A 14,015-nucleotide genomic window follows, 5' to 3' on the forward strand; every position below is an offset into this window, starting at 1 on the left:
CAGCGGCAGCACATCCAGCTGCTGTGGTGCACCGTGCCAGCACAACACCCGTGGCCTCCAGACAGCACGGCCGGGCTACACGGCCCCGCGTTCGGCGCCAGATCAGCAGCCAGCTCTCGGCTGTAGATGAGCTCGGCTGTGCGATGAGTACCTAAGGCACCGAGATCCAGAATGTAGATACTAAAATCTGCTAGGCCGCTGGTGCCTAACTATGCAAGCGATATAAATTTCTATTAAGTTTCCCGAAGCACTCTGGTATGAACTCAGTCGTCAGTTTATTTTACCTGGTTCATGACACCTAGTTAGAAACTCTGCAGAATTAAGCAGCTAACCCCCCCCCATCCGCCAAGTGAGCGAGCAGATACTGCTATTGCTTCATCTCATCTTACGGCAGAAGTAAGAGTTCTGGCGTTATCTGGGCTGAGCAAGAAATGCCCCCTTGCCTCCATACAGGTTTTCCGTCTTTTGTTTGGAAGCTGTTTGGAGGTTTTGCATGGAATTACACATGAACTGCGACAGGGTAAGCGACGCTGAAAGCAAGCAATAACAGAACAGGGGTGAGAAACGAGGGTCCGAACCCTGGGCAACGGCTGCGGATGCTTCAGCGGCAAGACTAAGCCTAGCTGCTGGTGTTTCCTCTGACTGACCCCCCCGAGAGATCTTCACCGAGGGCTTAGTGCCGGGTACCTCCTCAACAGGGAAGAGCCTTCACGAGCACCGGGGGCGACTGCAGCGTCCGGGGCCGGCCGTCATTCCCGCTCTGCCCCGGGAAACCAGCAAGCGGGCAGCGGCTCCCCGCAGCGAGCAGGGCAGGCGCTAGGCGCAAGCATGCGTAGCCCGGGCCTTGTGCTGGCGCCAGCGGGAGGAGCGCCCGAGCCCGGCGGCCCGGCAGCGCCCGCCGGGGCGAGCAGCGGGACCCCGGCGGCGCGGAAAGGCGCCCGGCCCCGGCCCCGGGTCCGGCCCTCCCTGCAGGCGGGGCTGCCGGGGCGCGGCGGCGGCGGCGGCGGCGTCAGCCGCGCGCCGGAAGGAGCCGTCGCCTGCGAAATGGCGGCGGGCGGCAGGTGGGAGAGGCGGGCGGCAGGTGGGAGAGGCGGGGCGGGCCCGCCGCGCTCGGTCCGCCGGGGTCGGCCGAGGGGACGCGCTCGCCCGGGCGCCGCCGTGGCCCCGCAGCCACCCCTTCCCTGCGGAGCCGCTCCTCCAGCCCGGAGGGGCTGAGGGCGCCGGCCGGCCCCGGGCAGCAGCAGCAGGAGGAGGAGGAGGAGGAGGAGGAGGGGGGGGGGGCGGCGGCGGCTTCGTTTGGAAACCTGCCGGTGTTGGCAGGGCTGGGGGCCTGCCTGCGGGCAGGAGGCGGTGGGTCCTCGGGGAGAGGCGGCTTTGGCTGCGGGCGGAACGCGAGGCTTCGGGCGCTGCCCTGACCGCGGAACGGCGCCCGGCCGTCCCCCCACAGCGCTGCCTTGGCTTGTCTCCTCCGCGGGTGGTGGGAAAGTGCGTTTTGTTGCTTTACGTCACGTCTGGACGTAGCTTGTGCGCGTGTTTTTCGGGCGAAGGGCAGGTTTGGAGGCCGGATTAGGTTTTGCAGCTGTTAATAGAACTTCAGAACTACAGTTACGAAGGCTGCTTGGGTAACTTGAAGCATTTTAAGCCTGTATATTTATGATCTTGCTCAAGCACAAGCAGGTAATAGAAAACTTAGCTTAATCTTCCAAGATGTTAATGCCAACATAGGAAACGGCATCAACGGTTTTTACATAAGGAGTATTAGGGGTGCTCATAGCTGGTGAGACCTGCGTGTCTTTGTTAACTGAATCGTTCATATCACATTTGATGATTTGTGTGTGTGTTTGTGATCCAAGCTTGTCATCTCAGTTTTTGAGGACATAAATTTTGTTTTCAGATCTATGGTTCGTCAGTGTTTCACATACTTTTCACAAAATGTCAAGTTTTGTAGAGCGTAGGGAAATAAATGTCCTCTTTATTTTTCTGCTCATAAGAGGTAATTCATTTGTTTGTGTCTTAGGACAAAGAGACAGCTCAGCCTTGGACATGAAGTAACGAGAATGATTTCAGGTGTTTATATTTTTTTTCTGGGGAAGAGTAATGAGCACCAAAGGCAGGAGACATTAACTGCCTGATTAGTGGAGGTGTATAAAAGGAGCTGGATTTTCTCCAGGAAGGGAAGATAGTCCTTTTACAAAATTTGGGGAACTAACCTATGATAATACATTCCGTAATTGTGTTAGTTTCTGAGAAAATTCAGAGATTCCTATGAAGAACAAGATCCCTTAAAATGGTGAAGTTGTGCGCGCAAGGCTTTGTGTTCCTTTGAAGACCTTGACTTGGCATTGTAAGTCGGTGCATTCATGACAACGTCTGGGTTTTTTTCAGGGACGGGGTCGGGGGGAGGGCTGTGTTTTTAACACAAGCTAATTAGTAGCTCTTCCTAAAATATGTGATGTCTGCCAATGAGCTACCAGCAATTATGTATTTGATGATTCTTTGGAGCATTGTAAAAGAGAGCATTGGAGCATTGCAACTTTATTGGACACCGTAATCTGATTTTTGTCTTCTAAAATATTGGTGGAGCAGTGTTGTGTCAGGATGTCACTAAAAGCTGTCTGTGTTTGGTTTTAGGTTGAATATCTTGATGCTCCTCTTGCTGTCTTATTGGAGCATGGTGGAGCTTGCATGGGCACATGTTGCCTGAGGTCTTCTCAGAAACTATGTCATGAGGTTATCTTGCTGAGCAAAACTGTTACTTGATGCCTGTTAATAGAAGAGTATCAAATCATTTTGTGACAGCACTTCATAGGGGACTGTAGGTGTTCCTGTCACCAGCACATCATGGTAGATGTAACAGAGAAGAAGATGGATAATCCCACATTTAAAAGTGACACTGTACTTTCTGATGTTCACTTATACTGTCCAAACAAAAGACATCTCATGGTACGACTGAATGCAGTTGGACAACCAGGTAATGTATGTTTAGACTGATGGAGCTGTATTTTAAGTGTATTCATATATTTGTAATGTCTGAATCCTCCTTTGAATGGTTGATATTAATCATTACATGTTTTATTCCAGTTAGAAGCAGAATCATTTCCTACTCAGTCTTCAGAAAGAGGGCTAGCTGGATTCTCCTCATAAAATTAACTACAGAAATGAAACCTATTAATATAGAATTTGTAGACAGCCTATCTTAAAAAAGAAATTTAAAATTACTTTCTGAGAAGTAGTAACCAAATTAACTTGCTTGCAGGTTTAATTTTATTTATTTATTTGTTCATTTGGCTATAATATCAATATCGTATTTTGGGAATCATGTTAAAAAGTTGGGGTGTTTCCCGCATACAAACAAAAGGTGAGAAGCCAGGGGTTTAAAATAGTGTAACTTAAGTTTAAAATAAAAATTATCAGTAATTAATTTATGAATTTCTATAAAATCTTTATGTGATGACTTACCATCTATTCCAGAGGAGCCTAACAGCTTTGTTTGGTTTTGGGGAATTTCTTTGTTTTAAAAAAATTGGCAACAAGAAAGCTCAGAATAGCAATGGTTTTGACTGACTTATATAATGTGAAAAGTCAAGGCTGTAGTGGAAATGAATTGGCAGATGCCTCTGATTGCCAGCTTGTAGGTTTCTATAAAGTTGTTGAGGAAACTGGCCTTGAAGCTGCTGGTAAAATGTTCTGTAGAAAAGTACTGCTCCTGCTGTGACCGAAGCATTGTTTTCTTGAACTCAGTTGTGACATAAAAAGAATAACTTTTGCAGTTGTTCTAGCATATGACAATGTAAAAAATTATAAAAGCAGGCTTGACAAAGGAGTGGATAATAATTTTGACCCTGATCGGGTCAAAAACGGGTAATCAGTGCTGTAGTGTGTCTTCATGCTGTTCAAGATCTGTTTGCTGTGATTTTGCTTGATGCAAAGAACCTTTCAACAGAATGAAATGACAGCATGTGCTACCTACTCTGAAGGTACTTGGTCTGGGAAATTCCTTCATTTATTAAGACAAGAATTGGATTGTAGTATGACAGCTTTTACTCTAACAAGTATGACAACTGTCTACCACTGTCACTTGCTGGTTTTTAGGGAACCTCATGGGGATTTAGTCTCTGCTGCTTTGGGTCAGTTTTACCTTACACCTCTTGAAACACAGTAGAACATGCAAAGGATCAGATTGGACTTGGAGAACAAAAGTTTCATTCATTGATGGCATCATCTAATTTGTAAATATTCAAATCAGTTTAATCTGGTTGTCATGTAAACAGTAGATGACTTTAAAAATTTCTCATGCTAGGATAGACAATGAAGATATAAGAAACCATCCCTTTTGCCAGTTGTTAAAATAAGTGTTACTAAATCAGATGAAAGTGTGCATTGTGACTGCGTAGATGCTGAGTCAGCCAGTAGACCATGAAAGTGTTTCATTTATTTCTACTGACAGAACTTAATAACAGAAATATTTTTTTGTAGCAAATTGAACTAGTATTTCAAGTTATCTGTATAATTTTTTTGTCCTTTAGATTTTTAATATGTGGAATGCATACCAAAATTTCGTGTATGTGGAAGTTGCGCATAGATTCTGTTCTTACCTGGTGTTTAACACCCCCCTCCCCCCCCGCCACTGTGTTCTTACAGTATTCCTGTCATATTTCAAACTCCTTTGGAGCACAGAAGATTTGGCATCTGAGAAACACGTGAAAGAAGCTACAACAGAAAGAGAACACCAGTACAGAAGTGGCGATGAACTGTGTGACAAGGACAGGAATAATCTAAAAACAGAAAGAGAATTAAATAGTGAAGGAGTAGAAGCTCTGCTAGACGATGATGGAGACTTGGAAGTGGTCAGAAGACCTCGAAGTGCCTCTGATTTAGAGGCAGAGGATCCTTTGAGGGATAGAGTGTATCCTGTAGTTCTGATGAAAGGGAAAGAAGATGCTTTTGAAGATGAACAACAAGAATATACTTGCAGTGATGTTGTTAAAATAGGTAAGTATCAGGCTTACAGTCAAGGAGAAATGGAATAAATATGTTTGTGTAAAACGAAAAATAGGTTTTCTTTAGAAATGGAACAGCAGTTGTTGAGTGAAAGGAGATAATAAAACAAACCTAATACTGTGATATTGTAAATATTTAAAAAATATACCATTTTTGTCCAGAAGTGATTTTGGGCAGTAGTATACTATGGGAAACTTGGTGGTCCTTAGCTAGAGTTGGGGTTTTGGCTTTATCTAGCATTATTATATAGAATTAATAGTGTTTAGTTCTATATTTGAAAGGGAAGTGTGCCGTGATTTTCAAATTTGCCACTATGGAACTTGATTTCAACAACATTTTGAGGTAATTATTTCTGCTCTATTTCATTTTCACAGAACATACTATGGCAACCCCCTTAGAAGATGTTGGTAAACAAGTAAGTATTCTGCCTTGCAGTATCTTGCTGTTCATGGATTGTGCATCAGAATTTACTTTGTTTTAACTGCTTCTCTTATCCACAGGTCTGGCGTGCAGCCTTTCTTCTTGCTGATTACATTCTGTTTAAACGGGACACATTCAGGTGTCGCTCGGTGCTAGAGCTTGGAGGTGGCACTGGAATTACAAGCATTATCATGGGAACAGTTGCCAAGAGAGTTTATTGCACAGGTAAGACTGTTATTTTCAGTTAAATATTTTCATGAAACTTCACAAAGCAGTGCTTTCATCCTGGCATTTTCATCTTCATCTATTCAGTTTTAGTTAATAACTTTTTTATTAGTGTATATAAAGTTGTGTTGTTTATTCAAAAATAACAAGAACTTTCTCAACAGATTGAAAAAGCTTTACTACTTTTAAGTGCACGAGTTTAAAAGCAAGATGCATTGCTGTGAACTCAAGGTAGTGTGCCTAGATTAAAATAGGTAGTATGGGGATCTAAGTTCTTTCTTCAAGGGTGGCTCAGAGCTTAGTACTGAAAGACAAAAGCAAGAAGGATACTAGGGAAGCAATCATCAGTAGATAGAGTTGCTCTGAATTTTCCTTAATCTCATCAATTTGAGAGAAACTGAGTATTAGTCTGAGAGGTCAGGAGCATGCACGACCCATGCAAAATATTCTTATTTTGAATATCATTATCACTTTTTCCAGATGTTGGCGAAGATCTTCTGGCCATGTGTGAGCAAAACGTTGTGTTAAACAAACACCTGATGGAGCCAGGAGGTAAGTGCTGTACAGTCAGTGTTTGTGCAATTGCCTATATGAACTGCTTTGGGATTAAACAGCAGAGTCATTGACTACCTAGCATATTCACAAGTAAAATTAAATTTTTGTCTTGGTTAGAAGTTACTCATTTAAAAAGATAGATGTGAGATACCTATATGTAATGGGACAGCTTCCTTTTGAGAAGAGCAAAATACTTAGTCTTTCTCTGATCATCATTTAAGACTAGCTGTAGTTCCTACACAGTCATTGTGTGAGTTTCACTGAGGTACTTGGGAGGATCGCAGATATCCAGGTGCCAAGGGTCACATAAACAGAGCGTAAATGGCAGAAGTAGAACTCTGGAAAGGAGAAGCATTTTGCAGGTGAGACTTGTGAAAGAGAACATAGGTTGCCTTTCTGACCCTTAAGTTCATCCTGTTCTCTTGTGAGTGGGTAACTGGCTTTGTACAGTAAATGATTTGATGTTCAATGTTACTTGTTTCATATGTCATCATAATAGATCTTCATCACTTGTTTCAGTACAGATTTTGATCCTTTACTTTTGCTTAGGTACTGTCTGAAAGGCCATTTATGACTGATGTGATCTTTCTTCACCCACAGGAGGGGAAGTTAAAGTAAAGGAACTGGACTGGCAGAAAGATGAATTCTGCACTGGTAGGTGGTTATAATGGGTCCTTTCAGATAAGGTTTGGTGTTTTGTTTTGGGGTTTTTTCCCCCTTCATACCCATCAAGAAAAGCTTATTCCATTGTTTATGAAGTAAGCCCTCCAGCACATACGCCTCTGGAAAAATAGTTGAAAGTACACGATTGTCTTTGGGTGCATCATTGCCTTGTGAATGAATAAGGAAAGGTTTACTGATAGGTTGAGAATAGACGAGTGGTGGCTGTCCTTTACTTAGGTCAAAATCCAGAGGTGCAAACCAGGTGTGTCTGTTACGTGGTGATAATGGAATCCAGGCACAGTGATGTGGATTGGAGTTACTGTCGTCCAGATTTTGATGTGATGGTGTTGTGTGGCTTACGATTGCATGAATACAAAACTATAAAAGGTGGTGGGAAGGGTAGGTTATGATTTGCAGATGTATAAATACTTTTTCCAAATATAGTGGTGAATGTGTTATATTTTAAATATTTGCCAAGGGAATGTGTTCTCCCGCTTTTAGCAGAATAAAGGCAACTAACCCGAGTAACACTCAAAGTACAGTTAATGATAGTAAAGTAGAAAACTAAAACTTTATTTCTAGTGATTGCACTAGGTTATATGAAGCCTACTTTATAGATTTTTATATCATCAGTTGGATTTGACGTAATGCTTATAAAAAAATAGAACAACTATTTAAGCAAGTGGAAACATCCTTTACACATTCAAAAGTCTCTCTTGGACCTCAAAAAATTCTGGTTAATGAAAATACTTGATACTGTCAGTTGAAAAGGCTTTACGTTTTTAGACTTTCAGAGAAAGTTTCTATATTTTAAAAAAGTAAATTTTAAAAAGCATGATGAAGTTGGAAGCTTAATCAAAACTTGTACGAAGATGCATTTTTTTTTTATTTATTTAAAGGATTATTTATTTTAATCTAGTTAAATCTGTGATCTTGCTACAGGGTAGTAATTGGTTGTAAATTCTAAAGTGAAAGAAAACTTACTCTTGCCAGTCAGCCTTGGGAGGATTGGACATAACGCAGAGAAAGCAAAGGACTGCAGGGAACTTGTGGGGTGCTCCGTTTATGGAGTAGCAGGTGACCACAGGAATTAAGTTTCTTTTTTCCAGCTGTCAATCACTTGAGACATTTAATCATGTACACCAAAACCAAATTCTTTGTTACAGATCCTGAAGCTCCCTATAGCTGGTCTGAAGAAGAGATTGCTGATTTGCATAACCACTGTACTGTGATAATGGCAGCTGATGGTAGGAAAATATAAACAGTAAGCTTTTAAATCAAACACTTGAGCATTATGAGTAATAATTTAAACATAACTAATTTGCTTGTAAAATCTAGTAGGTGAGATCCTTACCTAATTTGTCAAAGCTCTGCCTTAAGTGTTCCTGCCTGTATTTTTTTTTTAAACAATTGTATTTACATTCTGAATTAGCAATAGGAGAACAGATGTTGAAAACTACTAGGATTTTCTTTCCTTTGCCGTGGTAACTATTTGTTACTAAATATATTACTCACAGAACATAATCAGAAATGATGAATTTGACTTTCAAAAAAGTTGTTGTCCTAACTTTGTCTTGCATCAGACAACCTCCATGCAAGTAATGATAAATAGGTGGTTAGACTAATATATTCTATAATGTGAAAAACAGTTTCAGATGCTGTACTTGCCCATAGAGTCTATGCCTTTGGAAATCTCTTTTTTTTCCTGCTTCTTTTCTTGTTTAAGTGAAAGACTGAAACCTGACATGCTGGCTTATCTTTATAGGAGAACTATTGTTGTTTTGATAGATAAATAAAGGAGGATTGTTTTTCATTATGGTACTGAAAGGTGTTGCAAGACTGCTTTCTGAGGAGATATGGTCATAACAGTATATTAGTAACTGCCTTTTCTGTATTTGTATAAGAAATGAGGCCCTGTACATTGTGATATCCTGTCTTTTTTAGCTTTGCAGTAAGATGTTTCCAGGCTGAGAGAGATCTTGTAAAAGTTTTGTAAGTTGTCTGACAGAAGTGATTCCCATTGATAGAAGAGAAATCTTAAAGAAAGCCTGACATAAATAGCAGCAGTGGATACTATTACAGGGTCAGTTGTTGCCATTAAAAATATACTTCAGGATTTAGTTAAAATAGTGACTTGTTCGATTAGAATAATCAAACTAAGGCCTGTTGTTGTTTCATACCTGAGACTTAGGTAAATAATAGACTTAGATATTTTTATGCTCTTCATCTTTTTCTTTTTTTTTTTTTTTTGTAGTGTTCTATGATGATGACTTGACAGATGCCTTGTTCAGAATGCTGTATAGAATCACACACAACTTGAGAAATTCTTGCACAGTTTACCTAGCATTAGAAAAGCGGTAAGTATTACCAAGAACTTTAAGTAAAAAGCACTAAAAACTTTATGTACTTTCTTTATTTGGAAGAAACATCTGATTTGATTGAAGGTCAGCTTTCTGATTTTCATTGTATTAGTTGATCACAGGCTGCAGTATATGCTCAAGACAAGCATTTGTATTTATACATGTTTAATTTTTATCAGTTTGGAATTTGACTTCTGCAAGAGTTAGGCTTTTGTTGTCCTGCCTTTGTCTCGCATGAGATAATCTCTGTGCGAGTAAGGATAAATAGTTGGCTAGACTGATGTATTCTATAATGCCTGAAAACATTTGCTGTATGTTTTTGAGGTCACAGAGTGGAATGAAGGGGCTTAGAATTAGGGTGTATGTTTCCCAGCTTGAGTACCTCTATAACAATTTCTCTTGTGTTTTCTTTCAGGGAATCACTAAATGTTTTTAGTGGTCATGTGTTGCAGTCCATTCATAAACTAATATATAAATAGGCTTTGCTTAAATCTTTGGAGATATGTAAGCAATAGCTATTCATATGATTTGTTGCCAAGTGTTTCTCCAGGAAGCCAAGCCAATGATTCTGTTGTGGCAAAGTGCCCTAAAATGAATGGAAAGGTTCATCCAAGAGTATTATTGTGTATTGACACTAACATAAGTCTTGCCTGCTTTTCAGGAATTGGGGGGGTGTTGGGTGTTACTATTTATTTTTTTTTTTGCTATTGAAGTTAGTTAATTACACTGTGAAGACCCACATTTTTCATTAGCTGAGGAAGGTTACATAGCTATTTAAGATGCCAGTACAGGAGAGACATTTTAAATTAAATATTCTCTTGCCAGGCTGAACTTCACTTTGAGACATATGGATGTTACATGTGAAGCCTACAGTCATTTTAGAAATACTCTAAGTGATTTGGAGAACCTCCAAGATAGAAAAATTAAATATACTGTGGAGCCCGTTAAGCTTGATTTCTGCCAGTTTCTTGTTTATGAACGAATTGAGCAGTTGGTAAGTAGCATTCATTAAAATAAATGTAATGTGTTGAGCTAATCATCTCAAATTAGTTTTGAGCTGTTAACTTAACATGAAGTAAGAACAGGAGAACAAACATTACCTTTTCATTTATTTCCATTTAGCTTTTTGTTGCTTTAAAATGATTCTTGTTTGTCCTTTCATAATCCATACTAGATTGACATAACATACTCTTTTCTATCACAAGCAGTACAGTGACTTTGCACTCATTTCCTCAAAAGTTAAAAACCAGTCTCCATTACTTTGTAAAATACAGTTTTTGTGATTGACTAGAAAATGGGACCAATATCTCTTCTCATTTATTGGCTTGTCATTTCATAGTTTTAGTAATTCCTTTCCCGGTTCAGGAAATGATGTTCTAATATCTATGAAAAAGTCAATTAGCTGTAAACCTCTGTAATTCAGAAACATGTCAGATATAATATTTGTAGTTATCTAATTACCTACCAAGCACTTATGGTTCTCTTTCTCTGGTTTTTTTTTTTTTCCAGTTGTCTGCTCTTACGAATATAATGCAGTGTAGCTAATAGCTTGCTAGTTTCTAGAGCAATACAATCTAACAAATCTTTTTAGAGAACTTGCAAATCTTGTACTGGACTGCAAATCTGTTACCAAGAAATAATGTTCCTGTAGTCAACGTACTATGGCTGTGTCTTCTGCAGTATGTATGCATAGTAAGGTTATGGGGGCCACAGTTACTTCATGAGATTGATTCATTTTACTTAATGCTGATACCTTCAGGCATAAAACATGCGTGCAAAATTTAAAACAAGTTTTTCAAGTACATAAATGTAACCTGGATTATACCTAAAAGTGTTAAACTCATTCCCTGGCCTTTTTGTGGAAGGCTACTGGTCTTTGAAATATGTGCCTTTTTAAAACGCCTACGTTTGTTATTTATCATGAAGTATATTGCCATAATTCAAGATGTCATGGTGAAGAGTATGTGAGTCTGCTTAATCATCTTTTGTATATTAGACAAAGTGTATGCTAAATCATTCTACAGAAGAGGTCTGTTTTTCATCTTCATTGTCCAACAGATTGAGAAGGGTGTGTGTGTTTGTATAAGATATGCATTTGTGAGACCTTGATTTCTCAGTAATTTGATTATTTTTTCAGTTTTATTTTTAGTAGCATTATTGAAAGCGTTTGTCAACACAGGGTAAGAAAAAGAGCAAGATTATCAGGCAAAATACTGCAGAAAATCATGCAGATCAATGAAATTATTTTAGAACAAATTATTTGAATGATACTAATTTTTTATTTTAAAAAATCATGCAACAAGAATGAAGAAATCAATTCTATTGCTCTGTCTCAAAGACAATTTGGTGGTTGTTCTAGGAGATTACATAGATGGGTTTAGTATCTATAGGTGGAGTATAGGGTATGTCTTAAAATTTGTCTTCAAGTGGGCATGTTGAACTTTTTCACAATTGCAACCTACTGATCTAATGCCTGTATGTATTTTTTCCACTCCTACAGGAATTGTGGAAGATCATTGTTGAACAGCTAACGTGACAGGGACATGAGAAAATAGAAGATCTTTATCTAAGGATAAAAGCTTTTTTGATGTTTTATTAAAAAAGGATTTTCATCCCAAGAAAAGCATTTTCCTGCTGGAACTGTGTTCTCAGAAAGTATTGCTATGCAGATTTGCTTTACTTCAGTAAGTTTTGGGTTTGGCACTTAGGTTTCTTTGATGTTTCTTTTACAAAACTGTTTAATATTGATCTTCAGAGTATGTGCTGGGTGCCAAACAGTGGCAGTGACACAGTGACTTGCTCTTTGGGATTCACGACTTAGGTTTTAGAGTCTGACAAAGAGGTATTTAACCTTTTCCATGTGGCTGATTGGCAGATGTCATGCATTTTCCTTTACAATTTTCTGAACACAGACACTGTTCTTGGTCTCATCCCAGTTCCACATTATTTGTATTTATGGACATTTGTGAAATGGTGTTCTGGGCAAGACCTGTTTGTCTTTCATGGACTTTTCTTTAAGCAATCTGTTTATGAAACTTAATCCTTAATTTTCATTTTGTCCTATCTAAATCGTTCTAGTTTAGGGCTACTGTTGGAACTGAAAGGGAGACAAGATGCATTTTATTTGAACCTCTAAAGGTACTCTACAGAGGTCTTGGAGCTATATTGTCCTGCTGGAATTATAAGCTATTCTGTCCTTGCCAGGTTGAGGGTGGGAAGGTACCATGTGAAATGATATGCTACTGCTCTTTAAATGTTGGGAATTCTACTCTCAACGTATACGTGTGAGGCTGGGGAGGAGGGGGTGACAAAGAATGTCTTGCCCATATAAATGGGGCCTTCAGTATCTTAGTTTTTGGATTAAAGTACAACATATTGATCAAATCTCTCCTGTGTTATTAATGAAACCAAAAATCTATTAGTACTTTCTATACATTTTATGTGTACTGTTATGTTTATGTCACTTGCCATATGTACGCTGTCACGGAAGTTCTTGCGCCTGCTGGATTCTTTAGCATTATGAGAGTATTGGTGATGAAGCTGTTCCGGCCTGTGACTCGCGGGAGTCTGCATACATTACATTAGAAGCGTCTGTTTGACTTCTTGAAAGTCTGTTTTACATTTGGTTTAATTCAGTTGGTTTAGGTCAGTTATTTCATAACCTGCTTAGGTGTATGAAGACATATTTTCTTCATGTTCTTTAATGAGATGAAGGGTTATTAGATGATGAGGGTCTTGTGAGTATAGTCAAAGCAAAAATTTACATTATGTTAGCATATATCTGCCTAGATTAATACAGAACTTCTCTCTCAGAACCCTCATTTGAACTTCAAAGATATAAAACTGTATTTTAATCCTAAGATTTCCAAACTAGTGTTCTTTCATTTGTTTGTTTTGTAATGTTATTAACTTTGGTAGATAACTGAAAACAACTGGTTTTGAATGTAGCTGCTTATTTAAGTAGTAATTTTTTGCTACAGTCTTCAAAAAATTACTACTTAAATAAGCAGCTACATTCAAAACCAATTGCTTTCAGTTAATTTGAACTGAGATAGCATGTGCAATTAGAGAAGATTTTTGTCTTGCACAGGACTTCTGAAAATCTTCGGAATTATCAGCAGAAAGTCATCTGGGTAGAGGGATACTGTAGCTCTTTTAAATGTAGAATTCGGACATTTTACCACAGCTGGCTTAAATTAACATCTGAAAAAGATTTTTATACTTGTATCTTTAGTTGAGTAAATACAAACATCATGGCTGCTTGGGAAGCAAGCTAAGTAGGATTTCCTCCTAAGGAAACAAAGTTAATCTTTCTATTGAAGGGAAACAACAGCTTTGAGGGTTCAGTGGCAGAGATCTAAAGGCCAAATTGCAAATTTGGATATGACCCTTTTCACTGGTGATAAGGAATAGTCAAAACCAGGCAACTATTCTAAGAACACAAGAATCACAAGAGTCTCACAATGCCTTAGCTTTGCAGTCTTAATGAGAGATAATATAGCCTGTCTTGCCAGAGAATTGTCTGTTGCTACTGAAGGATATTAAGTACCTCCTCAATTTTTACTTTAATCATACTTTAAATGTGTCATACGTGGTAGTTGTTTTCAGAACTCATCATGCAAATTTACACCTTTAGCAGTTTGTTGTTTATTAAGATGATTAAAAGTGGGGAATTTAGTCTTGAGCATAAAGGTTATGACTGGAAATCAAGTTAGTACCTAAAATGCTAATGCCTTGAGCACATTATCTGTATGAAGGATTTTTTCCTAATAAAGCACGATTTAAAAAATA

At 39.1% G+C, this 14,015-nt stretch overlaps 1 protein-coding gene across 6 annotated transcripts; it reads left to right on the top strand.

Moving 5' to 3' along the window:
* The first annotated feature begins 1,001 nt into the window (after positions 1 to 1,001).
* On the top strand, positions 1,002 to 14,015 carry METTL22 (methyltransferase 22, Kin17 lysine). 6 transcript variants are annotated; one of them, XM_049791551.1, is made up of 12 exons: positions 1,002 to 1,061; positions 2,018 to 2,344; positions 2,632 to 2,971; positions 4,642 to 4,992; positions 5,376 to 5,416; positions 5,502 to 5,646; positions 6,127 to 6,198; positions 6,802 to 6,855; positions 8,031 to 8,111; positions 9,119 to 9,221; positions 10,050 to 10,218; positions 11,725 to 14,015. In XM_049791551.1, the coding sequence occupies exons 3-12, from the start codon at positions 2,842 to 2,844 to the stop codon at positions 11,758 to 11,760; spliced, it is 1,182 nt and encodes a 393-aa protein (XP_049647508.1). In that variant the 5' UTR covers positions 1,002 to 1,061; positions 2,018 to 2,344; positions 2,632 to 2,841; the 3' UTR covers positions 11,761 to 14,015. The 6 variants fall into 6 exon arrangements, with proteins under 6 accessions (XP_049647508.1, XP_049647510.1, XP_049647512.1 ...); XM_049791553.1 differs by having other exon boundaries at positions 1,026 to 1,061; positions 2,241 to 2,344; XM_049791552.1 differs by lacking the exon at positions 1,002 to 1,061 and having other exon boundaries at positions 1,076 to 2,067; positions 2,241 to 2,344.

Source organism: Accipiter gentilis, chromosome 33, assembly GCF_929443795.1.
Source record: "Accipiter gentilis chromosome 33, bAccGen1.1, whole genome shotgun sequence".
In the NCBI taxonomy this organism is placed as follows: Eukaryota; Metazoa; Chordata; class Aves; order Accipitriformes; family Accipitridae; genus Astur; species Astur gentilis.

Bases quoted from the DNA above. Each gene is read 5' to 3' on its own strand.
- METTL22 (XM_049791551.1), top strand. From the start codon at position 2,842: ATGGTAGATGTAACAGAGAAGAAGATGGATAATCCCACATTTAAAAGT. The intron at 5,417-5,501 runs GTAAGTATTCTG...TCTTATCCACAG, and splicing joins TAGAAGATGTTGGTAAACAA to GTCTGGCGTGCAGCCTTTCT. The intron at 6,856-8,030 runs GTAGGTGGTTAT...TCTTTGTTACAG, and splicing joins GAAAGATGAATTCTGCACTG to ATCCTGAAGCTCCCTATAGC.